Source organism: Fundulus heteroclitus, unplaced genomic scaffold (genome assembly GCF_011125445.2).
Source record: "Fundulus heteroclitus isolate FHET01 unplaced genomic scaffold, MU-UCD_Fhet_4.1 scaffold_42, whole genome shotgun sequence".
Taxonomy (NCBI): Eukaryota; Metazoa; Chordata; class Actinopteri; order Cyprinodontiformes; family Fundulidae; genus Fundulus; species Fundulus heteroclitus.
The window spans coordinates 1238485-1261134 of record NW_023396835.1 but is presented as its reverse complement, the minus strand read 5'-3'; the positions used below and the strand labels follow the sequence as shown (position 1 = coordinate 1261134).

At 44.7% G+C, this 22650-nt stretch overlaps 1 protein-coding gene and 2 long non-coding RNA genes across 4 annotated transcripts in view; 1 reads left to right on the top strand and 2 right to left on the bottom strand.

The window, feature by feature from the left end:
- Nucleotides 1-2266: 2266 nt before the first annotated feature.
- On the bottom strand, nt 2267-3250 carry LOC118560374. Its single transcript, XR_004929291.1, has 2 exons — nt 3026-3250; nt 2267-2533 (listed from the first exon to the last, which is right to left on the bottom strand). It is a non-coding gene; the product is annotated as an uncharacterized LOC118560374 (long non-coding RNA).
- Nucleotides 3251-8171: 4921 nt separating this feature from the next.
- On the bottom strand, nt 8172-22039 carry LOC110366903. Of its 2 annotated transcripts, none has more exons than XR_004929290.1 (3): nt 21700-22039; nt 13417-13480; nt 8172-9510 (listed from the first exon to the last, which is right to left on the bottom strand). It is a non-coding gene; the product is annotated as an uncharacterized LOC110366903 (long non-coding RNA). The 2 variants fall into 2 exon arrangements; XR_004929289.1 differs by having other exon boundaries at nt 8172-9466.
- The window catches only part of efr3a (EFR3 homolog A (S. cerevisiae)), a 120835-nt gene continuing 110927 nt past the window's right edge, over nt 12743-22650 (top strand). The window contains exons 1-2 of the mRNA XM_036131340.1: nt 12743-12890; nt 13090-13225. Of these exons, the coding sequence (XP_035987233.1) occupies nt 13216-13225 (10 nt within the window). The 5' untranslated portion in view covers nt 12743-12890; nt 13090-13215. The remainder of the gene's footprint in view (nt 12891-13089; nt 13226-22650) is intronic.

Genomic DNA, 22650 nt, shown 5'->3' with positions numbered 1-22650 from the left:
GACGAGTGCGCACACACTTTGCTCACAGAGGAAGATGATTTCCAAATGTCAAGTGTTTGTGGAATAAATGTCAACCGGCTGAGGGATGGGAAATCAAAGCCTCCTCAGCGCCGGCTGCAGCAGATATTACAGGAAGAGAGAAAAATGAGCGGACCTACAATGAGTTTTGAAGGACAGGGCGGGGGGAAAAAAAACATGATTGATTTTTCTTTTAAATCAGTCTGTGGCATGTCTGGAGGAGAAACCCAGGAATCAACATGTGGAGGAGCACAATGTGAGCTCAGCAGAACCGGCGATGAGCTGGACGGACCTCCTCGTCCTTTTATTTCAGACCAGACTGCCAAACATTGAACAAACTGCTCATCTGACGTGTTGAAACTGTAATGAGTTGAAGGGAAAGTCCTCCTCGGTCTCCTTTGGGCCCAGTCTGAGCTCAGCAGAGGCTTTGCTTACATTTCAGAGCCATGAGAGAGAAGAGCAGCAGGACTGCAGCTCAACTCTGCCCTCTATGGCCGGAAACTGTTACTGCACGTCTCTGCCTCCATTCTCCCTCACATCTTTTTTCCCTTTGCTGCTTCTAATGAAGCTCAGATAACAAACAAACACTTCATTACCCACTGTGGCATGTTTTCTTATAAGATTTACTCTGGGAAAAAAAAGCTTATGTCAAGTTATAAAAATGATAATTGCTCTTAATGTTAAGAAGAAAAAGCAGCAATCTTATGAATGACGGCTTACGTTGTGAGATTTAAGCGGTTTAAGCCTTGTTTTTTCTAGATTAAGCCAGACAGAAATCACAGCTTCACATCATCATAAATGTATCACATATTTAGCTGAATTCAGATTTTTACATAGACTGCACACAATCTGATTCCCTTCACCGTCTGGCAATAAATCAGACAAAACTTTTCATCAGCTGACGTTACAGAATTTCTTCCTGTTTCTTGATTGAAGCCTCGTTTCCTGCAGGAAAACTGCATCGTTGCTCCTCCTCATCCTCAGCCTTTTTTGTCTCCTCTTCCTCTGTGGAAGATGACTCATTGTTTTCAGTTTTTTTTTTTTTTTTTTTTTGGTGCACAGACGTTTTGATTGATGGCAGTGGGTTTATTTCTAGCTCTGTGTGCTTTGTGACTGCTGCATCGTCAGCTGGAGCGTCACCAGACTCGTCCTGCTGACTTGTCAAAGTTGTCCCGCACTGATCGTCTCCAAACTTCTCCAAGAATCGAGGGTTCCTCTTTGCAGATTGGAGATTTAATAAAAGACCAAAGCAGAAGTATTTTTAAAGCAATGTTTAAAGCAGAGTCAATTGAAACTAGTTTCACCTCCAGTCTGCGAACTCTGCCAAGCTTGGAGTCTGCACATCTGGAACTTTTTACGATTAAAATAAATACTGACCCATAAATCCTGACAAGAACTGTACGGTTTGTGTGTAGAACTGCTTGTGAGGCCGTAATAAACACCCGCATGGAGGGACTGGTACCACACAGCAGTCCCAGCAGCTCCAGGTGCAGAGGTGGGCAGTAACCAGTTACATTTACTCAGTTACATTTAGTTTAGTAACTTTTTGAACAGAATGTAATTTTTCCTTTTACTTAAGTCATAATATTAATCAAGTATCGCTACTCTTACTTGAGTAAAATATCCGTCTACTCTACCTGCTGTAACTTGAATAAATAACAAAAAAGTAAATACATACATTTTGTTTTTAGCAAAGATACACTAGAGAGACAAAAACCTATAGTTTATGTTAAAGTGAGACTTCTTGTTTGAGCACCAGCTTTGTTATTTTAATATTATTTTCTATCTGCTGAGCTTATCGAGCCATTTGGAGGTCAGATTAATGTACAGTAAACAGTAGATATTGTTACTGGAAATACTTTGCACTGTTCTCACATACTGTATATACATTAACTGCTGTAAGAATTGCTTTCAAGATTAATATTAAAAAAACATAAAAAACTGTTCTGCCTGAATTCATTTGTAAATTTCTTTACATTTTCTTGCACATAACATTATATTTATGTTTGTCTGATTGCATAATTTTTAAATATTAAATCGTACTTGAGTAGCCTTCTTACTGAATACTTTTTTACCCTTACTTGAGTAATTTCTTGGTTGACTACTTTTTACTTTTACTTGAGTAAAAATATGTTGAAGTCAAGCTGCTCTTACTTAGGAACTATTTTTGGCTCTTCTACCCGCCTCTGTCCAGATGTCAAACTATCCGAGGGCAGGTTTGTCATAGGGAATTGAAAATATACACGTGTAAATGTTATTAGTTTAATGTTTCAGACAAAAAAAGCTGGATTTTAACATCAGATTATTTTCAGATGTAAAACAAACGCTGTAAATGTACTGTCTGACATTTTTTCTCCAACGTTTCTACCCCGTACAGCTCTCTCTGATATCCTCACTGACGTTTTACCGCCTGGCAGGATTCATAATGTCTGATGCTTCACAGACTGGATCCACTGGTCTGCCGGGTCGAGTCCAGACAAAGTTCTGCAGCAACGCCTTTTATGATGAGCCATAGCTGCAGGGAGAGCAAGAAACCAACTTCTTAAACTCTGTCTGGCAGAACTGAGAGAAAATACAGTCAACTGTCTTCACCAAACTATTTTCCCTGTGTGCTGAAAATCCTACAGTTTCTCTCCCTACTGCTGGGTTTATAGTTTAGATTTAATATTTGGGCTGTTTCTCTTAAATCTGTGGATAATGTTGATTGCAGATACAAGCCCACAATTATCTCAGAGTATATAAAGGTGTTAGTGAGTTGCTGGTCCTGAGAAATTGCTGAACGTTGCAGCTTTTGTCCTGTTTTCGTATATCAGCGGCTTCCTGTTGGTTTAGGGCTGGTTCTGATCCACGTCCTGGACGCTGTTACAATAAGAACCTACATAGTGAATGATCTAGCTCTCCTGTTTCACCTGCTTCACTTACAGCAAATAGAAATAATTTTGGTAACCCTAACTGGGTGATTTAATGACAGCCAGGAAGTAAAAAAGGTGACACCTTTTCTCTTCACCTTCTACTCTGCAGATTTGTCCGTCAGCTCTCCAGGTTGCCACCTTCAGACGTCCTTTGATGACTCTGATGGTCGGTGTCACCACAGGAGGACGAGTCCTAAGCCTAACTCCAGAGTCAGTGGATCCAGAGCTGTGTAGACTGGTACCAACAGAACCACCTCATGTTAAATCCAGGGAAAACCAAGGAGCTGGTGGTGGACCCACCTGAAGAATAAACTGGACTGGAGTCACACCTCCTTACAGGAAGAGTCAGAGCAGACTCTACCTGCTGAGGAGGCTGAGGTATTTTGGACTGCAGGGGGCGCTCCTGAATACCTTCTTTAACTCTGTGCTGGCCTCAGCCTCCTTCTGTGGTCTGCTGGAGCAGCAGCTGATCTGTAGCTGAGAAGCGGCTGCATAAAGTCATTAGGGAAACCATCTCTGTCCTGGGCTGCCTGCTGGACCCAGTGCAGGTGGTGGAGACAGAAGGACAGTAAAGAAAATCCCATCACTGGTGGACAATGTCTCCCCCTCCATGCATGGAGCTGTAGCAGAGCTGCAGATCTCTTTCAGTGACAGACTGCTGCATCTCAGATGCTCTAAGGAGCGTTTCTGCAGGTCCTTCCTCCCAGCTGCTGTCAGACTTTATGATCTCTGCTGCTCACAACAGACTCAATAACTGCTTACATCATGCTGATGGCTGCAGGGGTTCTGATCTGATCATGAATAGTTTACACTGTCTCCAGATGCTAAGGTAACTAGCGCACGCTTCAGCTACTCTGGGTGTCGTTTGTACAATCATACATATTTCTTATTATTTTCCCATCGCTGTATAAATCGGCTGCTGTATTGTTTTTGGTCTACTCCACTTAGCTTAGCAGCTAGGGAAACTGAACTCAGCACACTCAACCTGCAACAATGGGAGACGATCACATTTTCACACAGGGAGGTCGGTTTGAATCCCCCCCATAATAAACACCTTCATGTACACACTGACTTTAGTGTTTTCTGAAAGATTTATGTCCGACCAGTGTCTAAAAAAACAAAGAAATCATGAGGGGGAAGCACTCATGTTCTTACCACTGCATGTGGTAAGACTTTTGACGGTCCCTATGAGGTTCTCTAACTGTTCTTGCTGTACAGCAGTTTTATAGAAATACATTTACAGAAATAAATTTGGCATAACACCCACGTTTACACATTAAAGGACACAAAAACGTCAAGTTTATTTGTAACAAGATTGTCCAAAGTGCTGTACATGAACAGAACATAAGAAAACATTGCAGAGGAATAGTAGCAGCAGGTCAAGATATAAGACAAGTTAGACTATAAACTTCAATATTAACATTTAAAGGCAACTCTAAACAAATGTGTTTTTAATCTTGATTTAAAGAAAATCAGGTTTTTGGCACTTTGACAGTTTTCTGGAAGTTTGTTCCAGATCAGTGGAGCATAGGAACTAAATGCTGCTTCTCCGTGTTTGGTTCTGGTTCTGGTTCTGGTTCTGGTTCTGCAGAGCAGGCTGGAGCCAGAAGACCTGAGTGGTCTGGAGGGTTGATGCCCTGATAACAAGTCTGTGATGTATTTAGGTGCTAATTCAGGGATTTATAGACTAACAGAAGTATTTTAAAGTCTATTCTCTGAGATACAGGGAACCATGGAAGGACTTCAGAACCGGGTCCATGTTCTCTACTTTCTTAGTGAGGACTTTAGAACCGGGTCCATGTTCTCTACGTTCTTAGTCTTAGTGAGGACGCGGGCAGCAGCGTTCTGGATCAGCTGCAGCGTTCTGATCCACTTTTTAGGCAGACCTGTGAAGACACCGTTGCAGTAATCTATTCGACTAAATATAAACGCATGGATTAGTTTTTCCAGATCATTCTGAGACATCAGTCCTTTAATCCTAGAAATGTTCTTCAGGTGATAGAAAGCTGACCTTGTAATTGTCTTTAGATGCTTTTGAAGGTTCAGGTCTGAGTCCATCACTACTCCCAGATTTCAGGCCTGATCAGTGGTTTTTAGCTGAAGCGACTGAAGCTGTGTGCTAACTTTTGATCTCTCCTCTATTGGTCTAAAGATTATTACTTCTGTTTTGTTTTTATTCAATTGAAGAAAGCTTTGGCACATGCATTGGATTTCTTCTAAGCATTTACAATTTTATACTAGTGTTTGAATGGGTTTATAGTCACATGGTCACATGGTGATGCATGTCATGATTTAGGTTTTTGTTTGCTTTGTTCTGGACTAATTAGTTTCCACTCTCCTCAGCCTCCAGTCAGCCCAGTCATCCCCCCCCCACCATTTCCAGCTGTTGTCACTAATTAGTTCCAGCTCAGCTCACCTGTTCATCTGCCTTCATATACCTGCCTCACTGACCCACTCGCTGCCAGATCGTCATTTCACAGCATCGCCTCACTCGTGCCCTGTCGCTGTGTTTTTTTCAGTTTGTCTCTGTGCTCCACCTGCTTCAGTTTAAGGCTGGCTCCACCCACATCTCCTGGTCTGTTTTTGCTTTTTCCAATAAACACCTTTGTGTTCGGCTGAATTTTGGGTTCACCAGCGCTAACCGTTATAATGTAGAACTGTGTCGTCTGCATAGTGATGGTAGCTGATGTTGTTGTTTTTTATGATCTGAGCTAGAGGGAGCATGTAGATATTGAAGAGGAGGAACCCAGGATGGACCCTTGGGGAACCCCACATGTAATTTTTGTCATCTTTGATGTAAAATTACCTACTGACACTAAAAGTCCTTTAAGTAGGATTTAAACCAGTGGAGAGCTGTACCAGAGAGGCCGACCCAGTTCTCCAGGCGTTCTAACAGAATGGATGATCGACAGTATCAAATGCTGCACTGAGGTCCAATAGAACCAGCACTGTGGTTCTTCCACAGTCTGTATTGGGGGGGGGGGACACCTGACAGAAGGTTTTTATTATCCGAGTCAAATCAGTCGCTATGACAGGCGACAATTTCTTAAAGAAAGCTGTGGGTAGGACATCGAGACTTTAGCTGGTGCATGATTTCTAAGCATCTGATTATCAAAAAGCAGCACTGTTAGTGGCACAGGTCTCAGAACAGTGGGCATGGATGTCACAGGTTTAATTAATCCTCTTTTCCACTGACCTGGTGTCCATGTGCTCCCACTGAGGTGCACTGCTATGTCCAGGATCAACGCCGCATACCATAAAAACACAGGTGAAGGATCTAACCAGGATGTAGCCAATGCTTCACTCGTTGAACTCTGGACATATGACACCCCAACAACCCTAAAGAGGGGTAAATAAACATTAAAAAAACAGATGAAGTAAAAAGAGAGTTATATGGTCCAAATCACAGACAACAACCGTCTCTAACTTTTTTTAAAGTTTTTATGTCTTCACTTCTCAAAACATTATCACAAAATGTGTCTATTCTTCTTATCCAAAATGCAGTTTGCATGAGTTATGGTGTGTTTTTTGTCACTTGGGGGCTGCTGCTGAAATGTGAGTCTGGGCTCATTTTATGGGCTGTCTGGTTTTTATATCACCACAGAAAGAGCAGTCTCCACAGGTAAAGGTTGTTCTCAGGGCATCGCTTGGAGCATCGTCATGGATCCTGCCTGTCGCGTTCATGGACAGCAGCTTAAGGCGCAGCCATGCAGCCGACGGTGCCTGGTTTACAGATAATGTGGTTCTGTTGGCGTCTGCCAGCTGTGATCTGCACATTAGAGGATTCCTGAGGTGAGTGGAGAAAGGCCTGGTTCTCAGCAGGACACAGGTGGAACAATCTGGGGGTCAGTCTCTGACTCAAGCAAGGGTGGCATTGCTGCAGTATGTCAGGGTGTAGAAGGAGCTCTGCTGAAAGTTGAAGCTTTTGACAAACAGGTCTATGTCCGTTCCAAGCAGAACGTGATCCTGGATACAAGCAGTATAATATCTTTCAGCAGGAACCAGCTGAGATGCTTAAATTGGATCCCGACGCCTCCTTGGAGTTCGTGTCTTAAAGTTTTCCGCTCACATCCCGCCGGGGCAACTGAGAACTACAAATATTTTCCTTTTGGCCAGGGACAGAGGTGGCTAGTAACTAGTTACATTTACTCAGTTACATTTACTTGAGTAACGTTTTGAACAAAATGTACTTTTAGGAGTAGTTTTACTTCTCTGTACTTTTTACTTTTACTTGAGTCATTATTACTCAAGTATCGACACTCTTACGTGACTAAAATGTCTGGCTACTACTGCGAATTAATTAATAAAGGGCATACTAGTAATACTGCTTATTTGTGCACTAACTTGGTTATTTTACGTTATTTTCTATCTGCTGAGCTCAATGAGACATTTGGAGGTCAAACTAAAATACAGTAAACAGTAGATATTGTTACTGGAAGTACTTTGCACTGTTCTAACACACTGAATTTACATTAACTGATGTAAGTATTGCTTTCAAGTTTAATGTTGAAACAAAATAATTTAGAAAAGTGTTTCTTCTGCCGGAACTTACTTTGCATTTGTGTTATTCTTTGTATATTTTTTTCATTTGTGTCTTTAAATTACCAGAAATTGCACATAACCTTATATTTTCGCCTGCCAAATTAAATTTTTTTAAACATTAAATCATCAGCTGTCTTGATTATTTACTCAGTACTTGAGTCGTCGTCCTCCTTTGTGCCTTAATCCCTCGGATCACCGTCAACCTTCAGAATCCTAGAGGACGGGATGAAACCCAGTCCCATTAAAGGGTCTGAAGGACTCTTCAGTCCTGCTGTGGCCACAGTCTTTCTGGATTTCACCTGCGTCCACCAGTATCTTCAGGTATGTTGGTATCCGGCTCGAAGGACCAAGTTAATGTCAGGTCTAAATACCTAAAACATCATACAACACAGAAAAGCACAAAGACAATTAGTTTGGTTTGGCTTGCGAGGAGAGTAGGAAGAGACCATACAGTTACATTCTCCAACCCACTCTGCCGGTCTCAGCGTTTTCCTCGGTTTTATTAAGTTTGGGGCGTTTCCCTAGTTACATGACTGAGGCTGTACTGAAGGGTGGGGAAAGAGATAGTTACAGCCTCAGTTGTCAACAAAGATACACAGCTGAGTAATCACGTCCAGTCAGCACATAACCTTGTAGCTGAGTCTTCTTGTTTCAGGAAGGGAAGAAACAGAGTGTCTTCTGTTTCTTCACAGGGACATGATTAAGCTATCATGTGAGTAATATGATTATATCAGAAGCTTACATTACTACATCATAACAAGATAAATTGGTTAATGAAGTATAAACATTAATCCCAACACCTTCTTACAGAATACTTTTATCCTCTTGAGCAATTTCTTGGCTGACTACTTTTTACTTGAGTAAAAATATGTTGAAGTAGAGCTACTCCTACTTGAGTAAAGTTTTTGGCTCCTCTGGCCTGAGATTCCCCAATATGAACTGGGAAGTTTCACGGTTCAGCTCCAGAACCCTAAATCAGATAATCAGAAGAACATAGATGGATTGATGTTTTGTATTATTTTTAATCTGCATAAAGCAAACTCTAATAACTAGAATTTTAGTTGAATCCCACCATAGCTGAATGCTGTGCTAGAATCTCTGTTTAAATCAACCTGGGTGACCGCAGCCTGCTGCCAAATCTGTTAATGTTTTCAGCAACCACATGTTGTCAGAAACCACGCCCCTTCCAGCTTCATTTTAATCCTAACTCCGTCACTCTGCACAACGGTGACATGTGGACGGTTCCTGCATTAGAGTAATTACACCAACATCATCTCCTCAACCTCTTTTTTTTTTTTTATTATTTTCCCCCATGAGGCCCGGGCGCTGCCGGCCGTTGTCACTCATTTGACTTTAACACGCTTGGCATGCCATCTGTGAGGCCAAAGCCTTTAATCAGCCTTAAGTCCAGGGGACGGTGCAGCAAAGGTCCTTAAGAGCTTAAAAAGCACAAACGGAGCACTTTCACATGCATTCACACATCGGCCTGGGGAGATGTTTTCACCCCGGCTCTGTGATAATTACCGTCTGCGGGACATTTGTGTCCCAGTGATGATTTTAATGACAATCATTAGTGATGTTGAAGTATTCAGTCATACCTCTTCAGCTTTTATGAAGTTATGGAGGACTATCAAAATGACTTGTGAGACTAAACGCAACAAAAGTTACTCATTTGTAGCTTGAAATGTTGTGGCGGAAAGGATTTTACCTGTCCTGAATGTCCCCATTATCTCCTTTATAACATGCATTGCTAACATCTTCTCTGTCAACCAGTGAGTTATTAGACTGGATGGTGTATTGACAACTTAAAAGCATCATGGTTGGAGAGTGTTGGATGGGTTTATTTACCTGACTAAGATGCAGACCTTCCCCCTGGGGGCATGGTCTGGACAGAGTGTTGCAGACGCACCATCTGCAATCTTCCAATCCACCTCAGAGTCCATAAGGAGCAGTCAGTCAGCTCTGGCCATATCCATCCATTCATCCATAGTGTTCTGCAAGCGCACCATCTGAATCTGAGGTCCAATTTACACGTTTTCTGATGAAAACAACAGTTTGGTTGTGTTTGTACTGTTCATTTACAGATTTATAGATTTTTTTTCTTACAGGCAACACCTGATTAATGTGCAGTGTGACAGAAATCAGCAGAAATTAAGGCGGATGTGCACAACATAATGACTTCTTAGAATTTTTAAACACCACAGAAGAAGCTAAATCAACAATGACAGACAGCGGAGTACTGTTTGAGCCGCTGACTCTTCTGAATATAACCAAAGATGGCAGGGCTATAATTCAAAGTCAACTTAAAGGTAGAGTCAGATTTTTCCAGAAGTTTCTCTAAGTCCCTTTGTGAATAACTGTGCGTGGGCAACACCATCTTACCTGCTCTTCCACTCCTCAGGGGAAACGAGCAAAATAAATCTCCCAAATCGACTCTGGTCTTATTTCTTTATACTGAGTAATTCTTCTTCTTCTAATAAATGTGCTGCTTGTGACTCTCAGCCATGATCAAAGTATACGACGAGAGCAGCAGAGACACAGTGAATGGCTAACTGCTAAGCTAACTGCTAAGCTAACCAGATACATAAACACTAGAAGTGTGCAGCCAGCAAGCGGAAACTAAAAAGGAACGAGCACGCAGACTGGCGTTACATGAAAGTGTCAGAATGATGGCATGTGTCCTCTGACTGTCCCCTTCAGAGGACACCGTTCTGCAGACACACCTTCTGGATTGTCCCCTTCAGAGGACACCGTTCTGCAGACACACCTTCTGGATTGTCCCCTTCAGAGGACACCGTTCCGCAGACACACCTTCTGCTCTGTCCCCTTCCGAGGACACCGTTCCGCAGACACACCTACTGGATTGTCCCCTTCAGAGGACACCGCTCCACAGACACACCTTCTGCTCTGTCCCCTTCCGAGGACACCGTTCCGCAGACACACCTTCTGCTCTGTCCCCTTCAGAGGACACCGCTCCGCAGACACACCTTCTGCTCTGTCCCCTTCCGAGGACACCGTTCCGCAGACACACCTTCTGCTCTGTCCCCTTCCGAGGACACCGTTCCGCAGACACACCTTCTGCTCTGTCCCCTTCAGAGGACACCGCTCCACAGACACACCTTCTGCTCTGTCCCCTTCAGAGGACACCGTTCTGCAGACACACCTTCTGGATTGTCCCCTTCAGAGGACACCGTTCCGCAGACACACCTTCTGCTCTGTCCCCTTCAGAGGACACCGTTCCGCAGACACACCTTCTGCTCTGTCCCCTTCAGAGGACACCGTTCCGCAGACACACCTTCTGTTCTGTCCCCTTCAGAGGACACTGTTCCGCAGACACACCTTCTGCTCTGTCCCCTTCAGAGGACACCGTTCCGCAGACACACCTTCTGGATTGTTCCCTTCAGAGGACACCGTTCCGCAGACACACCTTCTGCTCTGTCCCCTTCAGAGGACACCGTTCCGCAGACACACCTTCTGCTCTGTCCCCTTCAGAGGACACTGTTCCGCAGACACACCTTCTGCTCTGTCCCCTTCAGAGGACACCGTTCCGCAGACACACCTTCTGCTCTGTCCCCTTCAGAGGACACTATTGCAGACACACCTTCTGCTCTGTCCCCTTCAGAGGACACCGTTCTGCAGGCACACCTTCTGCTCTGTCCCCTTCAGAGGACACCGCTCCGCAGACACACCTTCTGCTCTGTCCCCTTCAGAGGACGCTATTGCAGACACACCTTCTGCTCTGTCCCCTTCAGAGGACACCGTTCCGCAGACACACCTTCTGCTCTGTCCCCTTCAGAGGACACTGTTCCGCAGACACACCTTCTGCTCTGTCCCCTTCAGAGGACACCGCTCCGCAGACACACCTTCTGTTCTGTCCCCTTCAGAGGACACTATTGCAGACACACCTTCTGCTCTGTCCCCTTCAGAGGACACTGTTCCGCAGACACACCTTCTGCTCTGTCCCCTTCAGAGGACACCGTTCCGCAGACACACATTCTGCTCTGTCCCCTTCAGAGGACACCGTTCCGCAGACACACCTTCTGCTCTGTCCCCTTCAGAGGACACTATTGCAGACACACCTTCTGGATTGTCCCCTTCAGAGGACACCGTTCCGCAGACACACCTTCTGCTCTGTCCCCTTCAGAGGACACCGTTCCGCAGACACACCTTGTGCTCTGTCCCCTTCAGAGGACACCGTTCCGCAGACACACCTTCTGCTCTGTCCCCTTCAGAGGACACTATTGCAGACACACCTTCTGCTCTGTCCCCTTCAGAGGACACTGTTCCGCAGACACACCTTCTGGATTGTCCCCTTCAGAGGACACCGTTCCGCAGACACACCTTCTGCTCTGTCCCCTTCAGAGGACACCGTTCCGCAGACACACCTTGTGCTCTGTCCCCTTCAGAGGACACCGTTCCGCAGACACACCTTCTGGATTGTCCCCTTCAGAGGACACTGTTCCGCAGACACACCTTCTGGATTGTCCCCTTCAGAGGACACCGTTCCGCAGACACACCTTCTGCTCTGTCCCCTTCAGAGGACACCGTTCCGCAGACACACCTTGTGCTCTGTCCCCTTCAGAGGACACCGTTCCGCAGACACACCTTCTGCTCTGTCCCCTTCAGAGGACACCGTTCCGCAGACACACCTTCTGGATTGTCCCCTTCAGAGGACACCGTTCCGCAGACACACCTTCTGCTCTGTCCCCTTCAGAGGACACCATTCCGCAGACACACCTTCTGCTCTGTCCCCTTCAGAGGACACCGTTCCGCAGACACACCTTCTGGATTGTCCCCTTCAGACGACACCGTTCCGCAGACACACCTTCTGCTCTGTCCCCTTCAGAGGACACCGTTCCGCAGACACACCTTCTGGATTGTCCCCTTCAGAGGACACCGTTCCGCAGACACACCTTCTGGATTGTCCCCTTCAGAGGACACCGTTCCGCAGACACACCTTCTGCTCTGTCCCCTTCAGAGGACACCATTCCGCTGACACACCTTCTGCTCTGTCCCCTTCAGAGGACACCGTTCCGCAGACACACCTTCTGCTCTGTCCCCTTCAGAGGACACCGTTCCGCAGACACACCTTCTGCTCTGTCCCCTTCAGAGGACACCGTTCTGCAGACACACCTTCTGCTCTGTCCCCTTCAGAGGACACCATTCCGCAGACACACCTTCTGCTCTGTCCCCTTCAGAGGACACCGCTCCGCAGACACACCTTCTGCTCTGTCCCCTTCAGAGGACACCGTTCCGCAGACACACCTTGCCTCGGGCTGCTATAATTAGCCGCCTCTCCGTGGCTCCTCGTGTGTTTTGGTTTGTTTGCTGCTCTCACTTCCGTGTTGTGTGTGTCTCCGTAAAGCAGGAAGCAGGGCAGTGATGTGTGGGAGCTAATCTGCTGCTGTCTACCTTCAGGTATGTCCCTCTCTGCTCTCACCGCTAACCTGTGCGTTAAACCTCCGCAGTGTCTCAGCGGCAGCTCGCTGAAACCCTCCCGGACAGCAGGGCTGTCGGTGCGGCTGTAGCTCGGTGTGTCAGCGGGCTTTCCGCCCTGACCGGAGCCGCCTGGCTGTCTGCTAACCGGCTGATTTCTGTGTTTATCGGCCACGGACAGGTGATCTGCGGCTGCCACGGAGTGTGTGTCCGGGCGGCAGGTGAAGCGGAGCGGCGGCAGCAGGAGCTACATGGAGGCTAACTGACGGAGCTGTGCGGGGACAGGCTGCCGTGCTTCAGCTCCAGAATGCCAGCCGGTAAGCGCTGCGTGTGTCCGTGGAGCTGTGGCCGTGGGTGACTGCGTGGACGAGGCTGGAGGAGCGGGCTTCGTGTTTGAGTGTAAAACTGCTGCGTTTATTGGGCTAATTATGACAACGACGCCATGGTTCAAGTAAAAAAAAAAAAGAACTGGAGTGGTGCGTTCACGGACAGCGGCTGTGTGGGATACCTGTTGTTTGGTAATTGACGCAGAGATAAAGGCAGGGATCCTGAACGTGGGGGTCGGGGTCCCACTGTGGGCCGGGAAAAAACAAAATGCGGGTCTTAAAATGAACATCAGTAATTAAAATACATTTAAATTTCCACTTTATTGTTAAAACAGATTAACAGCCTCGACAACCGCCAAGGTCACATTTCCCTTTGTTTTGCTGGGAGCAGATTAGATGGAGTCATAAACTCCAAGACATGGATATAAATATTGACTAATTAATCTGACAATAACTTCCCAATTAGTAAAATTATCCAGGTGTTTGCAATTAACACCAGGAAATATTTGGATTATTAATTTTTGTCCATTTATTTATAATTTAAAAAAATTATAAATAAATGTGTATTTATTGCTTATAAATCTTTTCACAATTTCTTATTCTTTTGTATTAACATCATAAATCCAAATACTAGAAGCAAAATATTCTAAACTAAAAATATTGTAAAAAAAAAAAAAATTATAAACTAAAAATATAATAAAAATTATAAACTAAAATATGACAAAAATAATGATGATTACATAATAATGATGATGGTGATAATAAACACTGTAACAACAAAATAAAATAAGATTCAACCAATAATAATAAAACCAAGATAACAAATTTGTTAAAGTCATAAAATACACAAATTTTAAATTAAAAGAATATAAGAAGGTGGTGGCAGTAGTGAAAAAAAATTATTTAAACAAATATAATAAAATATAGATTGACACAATGTTAATAGTAAGATTTAATGGTCAAGAACCGTGTATAAGTTAAACTCATGACATATCAAATTACCAAATGGTTACAAAACAATGTATGTATGGTATAAACACAAAGAAATAAAGCCAGTAATGGTAACAAACATGAAGTCAATTAACTGGTCCTGAATAACACAATAATCCTATTATAATTAACAAGATGGTGAAAAAAATACTAAGTCTAATAGACTTAGAAAAGCTTTAGACTCACAATAGAATGACGAATATTAAACAAAGTGGATAAAACAACTATAGCTGCTGTCTGTTTATAAAACTAACGTCAGATTAATGTATTGAAATGTGTTTTTCTAAATTATTGCTTGGGACGGATAAAATCAAATCCCATCAAAACTCTTTGTAAAGGATGTATATTTATTAAGATCCTAGGGGGAAAAACAACAATTTCTAAGTCTCAGAATAAGAAAGTTGTACTTTTTCTGCCAAATAGGTGTTGGGTTTATGTAAATATGTAAAGTGCAGGAAATATTTAATAGAAACAGCGTCTGTTTTCACACCAACACAGTCGGCGGCTGGGAGAACACCTCGCAGTCTGACAGCCTCCTGACTGCTGCTGGCTGGGAACCGGCTATATTTAAAACCCTCAGCAAAACAACATGTGCAGGTCACCAAACCCTCGGCGTTTAATAGATTTTCGGAGAAGCCGACGTGCATTTGAGGGACGAGCGGAGCAGCTCTGCGGGGACGCTTTGTGGTCTCAGAGGAAATTTAACAAATGGGTCACTGCAGCAGAAGACACCACAGAGCTTTTCATCCTGCTCTTATCATGTGGAGGAAGAGGAGAAATTAGGAGGGCATGTTGAGGCTTTTATCATTTCTCTACCCAGCAGGTTCTGATTGAAGTCACTAACGGGGGGTAAAATCCTTTCTAAGGGTTCTTATGGTGACGTCGGTTCCTAAGACTTTTTTACAGGAAGGAATCTGCATGAAAAGTGTCCAAACCGACCGACCAGCCGTCTGTCCTGGCAGATGTGTGGCCAGACCGCCTGCAGGGTTTTGTGTTTGCAGTGGTGACACGTCGCTGGTCTGGTCACTGATTAGCCTAAAGGTCCAAACCAACGTTGTGAACCATGACAGCCGGGCTTTTCTCTCGTCTTTGGCTGAAGCCGTAAGACTCGATCTCTGTGAGACTCTGATCTAGACCTGTCAGCGTTTCTAGCTCAGGCCTTCATGGATCTGAAAGTTCAAGCTTTTAGTCATAGAAAAACTAATCTGAGGAACAATCCAGAGCCTGAAACATTGAATTCAGCTTCATGGATCCACCTTGTGCAGATTTTTAAGAAGAAACTCGTTCACTGAAACCTGTTTGTCTTTAATCAGTTTCTGCACAAGACGCCCATCTGTCTGCAGGGAAGCAAAAGCAGAAGAAGAGTAGGGATCTGTCACGTGCCACAGTTCAAACATCGTTGTTACACTAGGGCTGCACCATTAAGCTCATTTGGAATATAAATCGCAATTTAAAAAAACACATTTTCCAAATCGCAGACGTCTGCAATTTTTTGGCTGTGTAACATTTAGTGAATCAGACGCGTCCTTTAGATGTTGGAAAAATTTTTAAAGTGGGTTTACTCCACATGGAAGGGAAGAGAGTGAGATAATCTAATTTTATTGTTTTAGAGTTTATATAATCAAACTGTTTTACCAGAAACCTTCAGGAATCTCACCACAGCGTTAAGTTCTGGTCAACCAGTTTAATACATAGACTTGTTTGTTGGTTGCACTTTATGTTCAACAAGAAATGATGTCCACATCAATTAAAAGCCGTTCTCTTGAATAATATTCTGATTAATAAAAAACATTAAAAGTTCTTGTTTTAAATAGTCCTTGTTCTCAAACATCTTTATCTAGAGGACATTTTTGTTGCTTGTGGTTTAATGCAGAGAAAAGTCAGAATCAAATCGCAGTTTAGGTTGAAATGTATCGTAGTCAGAACTCGATCATTTCTGCTCCGAGTTGAAATGCAGCGGCTCTTTTAGGTCCTGATCTACACAGCGATAAATCAGATTGATGTGTTGTTTGTATGTGTTTAAAAATAAATTATAAATTAAACTGGAAAAAAAATAATCGCATTAAAACGCAATATTAAGACAAAAAAAAAAATCACAATTATTTTTATAAATCGTTCAGCCCTATGTTACGCCATGCAACAACGTTTAGATCTGGGTCCAGCGGCCTTATTAGGGCTGGTCTGAGTCCAGTAGGGGGCGCTGTTCTGTTTCCTCCGCTACCTGAGGATGAAGCTCAGGTAAAAAGCTCCAGTGAGTTCTGCTGGGAGCCGACCCGGTTCTGCCGTAACGTTCCTGTGATTGTTCTCAGGCTGGAGACGAGTGCAGTTCTGTGAAGTGGACCCAGCGCTCAGTTTCCTCTTTTTGTCTTTGCACAACATGATTATTCCACCGTCCTGGCTGGTTCTGCAGAAATGTTTTAGTGTGGCGGCGGTCCGTCCTGTTGGCTTCCCCTCCCAGCCCAGAACCAAGCGGTTCTGGTAACGGGCCGCTCCAAGCTGCCCCGTGTCTCTGTGACGGACTGGGATCGGCTCCAGCCTCGGCTCTATTCATGAAAAGGATTAAGCGGGTATAAAAGAGGCTGGATGAATGGGATTCTCTACGTCTGGTGTTCAGCCTGTTGCTCCGGTTCTCTCACTGTTTAGCCACGAGCCATGTGGAGGAAACATGTGGAGGAAGGTGGGCTGCTGGAATCAGAGTAAAACTAAACACCCTGCCTACATGGAGGAGAACTGACGCTGCACTTGTCCCTGAACGCACCACCCTCACGCTAAAACATGGCAGTGGCAGTATCATGCTGTGGGGAGGATTAAGTTGGACATGAAACCAGAGCTTCAACAGACTGGGTCAGCTCAAAGCACATTCACGTGTTTGACAATGGCCTAGTCAAAGTCCAGACCCAAATCTACCAGGCAGGACCGCCCTGAGTCTCTGGTAATAAGATCCTGCTGGCGTGACGTTGATCTGTTTGCTCGTTCGCCGCCAGCCTTGGACTCGTCTCCGGTTCCGCCCAGGGCGTGGCGACGTTTTAGGCCTGTTGGGGCACGGTGCAGCTGACGGAGCGAGGTGAGGGCGCGACCGGAGATGGAAAACTGAGCCTCATCAGACCTTTTTCCTAAATGATTGACATGTTCTAATGGGCCGTGCAGCGCTTGGCTGCGTCTTTATGTGTGAGGGGTTCTTCTAAAGGTTTGGCTGGTTTAAACCGGCGTTTTATGAAGAAATGGTGCATTTAAATGTAAACGTCTCGCTGTAGGACGGCACTGAATACTTCCTATTGACATCTTCACCGTCACCTGATGCAACAGGAGCCAAAAGCTGGAATTATGTGCTCTGAGTTGAGGGAGAGTCTTAAAATGAAACTTATTTTACTACTTTAAAATACAGTACTTCTGTTAGTCTATAAATCCCTGAATGGCTTAGCAGCAAAATACATCACAGACTTGTTGTCAGCGTATAAACCCTCCAGACCACTCAGGTCTTCTGGCTCCAGCCTGCTCTGCAGAACCAGAACCAGACATGGAGAAGCAGCATTTAGTTCCTATGCTCCACTGATCTGGAACAAACTCCCAGAAAATTGTAAAAGTGTGGAAAGTTCCTTTTTTAAATCAAGATTAAAATCACATTAGTTTAGGATTATCTTTGACTGTTCTAGTTAAACAGTTTTACTGAAATATAATTAGTTTAAGTTTGTAGTCCGACTGTTTTTAATTTTTGCTTTTAGTTTCTATTTTGTCTCTACATCTTATTCCAAATTTTATTCAGTTTTATTTTCCTGTATTTTAATCATCTTTAGCACATTCCTTTGTCTCTGCACTGAAATATGCATTACAGATAAATTTGCCTTGCTTTGCTTTTATTACTAAATGATTAAATGTGTGTGAGCGTTGCATTCCTCGCCTGGTTTAAGTCCTCTCCGTGTTCTGGAGGCTGGTGGCGTGGATGCAGGGACCGTCCCCGGCTGCAGAACATGCATGTGTGCCGTCATGTCTGCTGCTATTCTGAGAACGTCTGCCCCCCCCCCACCCCCCCTGTCTCTTCTCTGGCTCTGACAGGAAGCCAGCTGCCGTTTCATGAGGACTGTTTCTCCAGTTAAATCCCACTCAGCCTCCGAGTCGAGTCGGACGGGAAACCAGAGTCTGAGGCTAAAAAAAAAACCACAGGAGAAGCGTCTCTGTGGATAGAGTGGTGGTGGTGATATTTCAGACTGCTGATGCGTCTGGACGCTGGATCCTGCATCCCTGCCAGACAATCACTCCCTGTGGTAAACTGCTGATTGCATTAGTGGAAATGCGATGACTGTGGTATCGATCGCTGATTGGTCAGAGTGGCAGGAGGAGGCAGCGTGATGAAATGGAGACGCACATTTTAGATCCATCTTAGCAGTTATCCTCTGCAGAAAGTGGCTAAGAATAACCTTTGGAGTCTTCTGTGGTTTATCAGGTTATCAGGCCTGCTGACTGTATTGACCATAGAGTAGTGCAGCGCTGCCCCACCCCTACCTGTTGCTGATCACCTGTCTGAAAGAAGGCTGCTGCACTATTCTCCTGCTTATAACATAGATTCATCTTTTTTGTGCAGATGTCTAGTTGTAGAAACACGGGAATGTGGAAACTGAACCGACTCCTCCTTATAATTAACATAAAATAGTTTTCATACTGCACCAGGTTAGCTACCAGAAGCATGTGCTCTGTGCAGCTGACTGCAGGCTCTACCTGAGCAGGTGTTCTGACTAATTACCCAGCTTGTTAAAGGGGCCATGACAGCAAATGTGATATTTCTGTGGTTCTGGGAGCATAATAGAATCTGTGAATGTCTAAAGTGAATACCAGAGGACCTGCTCAGGGAAGGTCAGCTTTATTTTAAACAATCAGAAAACAGTTTATCTTTCTACCTAATTCACGTTCTCCAATCAGAGCACAGCATCACGCAGACAGCCTTCCCCCTCCAGCAGAGGATGGCTGACAGGAGCTTTTATGTCCGAGGTACTCAAAAACAAGAGAATGAGAGCAGACGAAGTTCCTTTATGATTATAACTCCGTGTTGAACCGTGATGGAGTTAGATTTAGGGTGAACACTGGATACTGGTGACTGTCTGCTGTTATAGTCGGTACAGGGACGCTGATCTGGGGCTGGATATCCAACCTAAAACCTTTTACTGAAGTAAATTCAGGTCGGGCTCTTTGAGTGAACTGATTTTTAAATAAACATCTGTACCAGCTGTGAAGTTTGGGACGACAACGGTGACATTACAACGCTGTTTATTTAATTTCTAAATGCTGTCTCTTCTGATAAACTGCTCTGCCGTCCGCCTCGGGACGGAGAGCTCGCTGCTCTGCTGAGCGCTGAGGGTTAAAGCCTTTGGCCACATGCCCCCCATCCTATGACCCACACCAGAAAACCACAGTGTTAATTTGTAACAGAGTGTTGCACCCAGAAGAGGTGCGTCTGTGGGTTTGACTGGTTCTCCAAATATGCTGGTAGCCAATCAGAACGAAGGCAGCTAGGTAGAGCTGCAGATCATTACCCCACCCAACCTTTTACTGAGGAGGGACATTTGGCCTGACAAAACAACAACACTGCAAACACAGATCTAAAAATAAGTAAAATGTTCTTAAAGTTAATGTATTTGTCCTTGATTTGAGCAGGTAAATAATATTATTAGCCAATGGAATGAGTATTTTGACCCCTAATATAAGATAATTAGACATTCTGCACTTGAAATAAGATGATGGAGATGAGTTGTTCCTATTTGAAGGTCAAAAATCTTGTTCCATTGGCAAACCATCTTATTTACCTGCTCAAATCAAGGACAAACACACATGTTAAGAACATTTTACTTATTTTAAGTTCTGTTTTTGCAGTGAAGATGACCTTATTTATTTATTTATTTATGAAGTGCTTTGGAGAATTTACACATGCAGCGATATCAGCTACATGACAAGGTTTATACGTTGATGTCATGGCAACTTTAACGTTACTTAATCTGATATTCTGTGCAATGAGGTTTACGTTAGAGCAGGTTCTAAATTTTAGGCTTTAGTCGATGTTAAAATGACAATGAATGGTAATAACACTGTAACTAATCTATAGTGAGTCTCCCCGGCCCGTGCCTAGGCTGCAGTATTCAGTAGAAACGCTGCTCCGACTTTCTGGCCATAAAGTGAGGCGGTTAAAGCCAGAATGGCGCTGAGGTCATCATGATAGCTTTGTACTCCACGCTGAGGAGGGAGAGGAGCATTTAGCCTGTAGCCAGCAGCCAGGCCCTGTGACCGGCTGCTTTCCTCTCCTGTGACGTCCAGCAGAGACTCTAACATATGCTGCGTCTTTTCCAGAGACACGCCGACGCTTCGCACCAGAGCAACGGTAAAAAAAAAACACGTTGGGCATGATCAGAAAAGAGCAACAAGCCGATCAGAGGAATATTGCTGGAGCTTTTGTCAGGGCTGCTAGAAACCCTCCTGGTTCTGTTCAGTCCGGCTCCAGCAGCATCCGTCGTGGTCCAGAGGCTCTCATTATCCTTAAGTGTTAAACACCTCAATTAAGTCATTACGCAGCAGCAGAAAGCCGCCGTCGCTCGGCTGCTGCTGCTGCTCTCACTGAGCAGATATGTGATAAACGGAGAGAAATGGGTGGGAAGATGGAGGCATTCCTGCTGGGAGACCCTTTATTTCTCTCCCTGCTATCATGTGGAGACGTTCGTGTTCTCCTGAACTCTGCAAAGAGCGATCTGCTAATAGGAAAAAGCCATTTCCTCGGAAGAACCCAAAGGTTTATTTCAAAGTAAACCTGAGCAACTTGATGCTTTTTGCCTTTATAGATCTGCAGCACACAGATATCCCACTTCCTGGCGTGTATCTTGGTTCTAGCTGTTGTAGATCCTGAGCGCTGCGTCCCAGGCGGAGCAGGAGTCTCTGCAGACGCAGAGGGAACCGAACCGGATCAAAAGCGCTGTTGTGACGCGGCGCCGGCTCATCGCAGATGCAGAGCGGCGCTCTGAGGACGCTTCCTCCCTCAGTTGTTGCCTCTGATTAGTATTCATAGAATAAGACGGGTTTGTTCTGCAAAGCAGGATTTTTGGCCTAAATATAACTTCAAAGGGACGCGGGCCTCCCTCTGTTTTTCTCCGCCGGTCGGGGCTTTGCAGAGCGGAGAGGCTTTTATCGCCGTCTGCTTGTTGTGAGACGCTCAGCTTGTTGCTTTTCAGCACTTTCTGCGAGGATTTGCTCTCTTCTCGCCGTGCTTTTGGGTTCAGACGTGATGCTCGACATCAGGCAGAGATGATGAGCTGAAACGAGAAATATCTGCAGTACAGCACCTGGTGGCTTTTGCTCAGAATATTATGCAAAATAAGACGGGATGGACTGAAACGGAGTGGACTGGCGACCAGTACGGGGTGTAAAAAGGTTTTCCCTGCTTACGTTCCACCTGCGCTTTGGAGCCTTGATGCACGCTGCAGGCAGGAAGCTCGTATTACCTGTGCAGTGTGAGCGATGGCGGCCACCAGGGGACACCACTCCTGTAAGGACGTCTGACGGGGTGTCCAGGGTCAAATATTATTGGATGTTTAGGGCAGAGTGCAACAATCTTCCCTCAGTGTCGTCCATCTTGGACAGGCAGGACCATTAGTGATCGCCTGTCGGGTCAAATTGAGCTTATTGTCTGGATCAAAGAGGGCAAAAGTGCAGATAAACAGATATTAACACAAGCATTTGTGGAAAGTCTGTAAAATAAGTCTATTTAAAATGGAATGGCACCAATTATTACTGCTAAATGAAGTATAATCTGTTATAATTGTAAAAATGTAAGCATGCCAGACGAGCGGCCTGCAGTTTTTAGCTTCTAAGGCTGATGGGTCAGGTTCCTCTAGTTTCCATACCATGACTCCTTGTGTTTCTGTTACTATCAGCTGAATGTGTCGTCTTCTAAGCGCGAGGAAAGGTGTAGGGACCGTTCAGCAATGTGCAGCAACAGGTGGGGGAGGGTGTTGTTACTCTGTGGACCATGCAGCTCTTTCTCTATCATCTTCTTAAAGGACTGTAGCAGAAAATATTTTCTTTTTCCCTCGCTGGTTACATTCTGGAGTCCTGTTGAACCCCTTACTTCGCGTTGGGTCCTCAGAGGTCCAGTAGGCGTATTTAGTGCCTTGCAGGCAGCTAACATCATGGCTACCGATCTTCTACCAAACCAGCTTACTGCAGGGGCCTTTCAGGAAGGAGTACAGGGAAAATGAGCCTTCAAAGTAAAAGCACAGGTTTCACATGGTTAAGAAATTTTTCTTCTTAGTGTTACAACAAACAATCATTAACACTCCTGCTGCATTATCCACGTGAGACGGGTGGAAGCTCAAGGCCACTGGCAGCCATGTTGTTGCTTCACTTCGCCCATCTAGTCAAGTTTATCTGTTTATTACGTTTCAGCAGCAAGT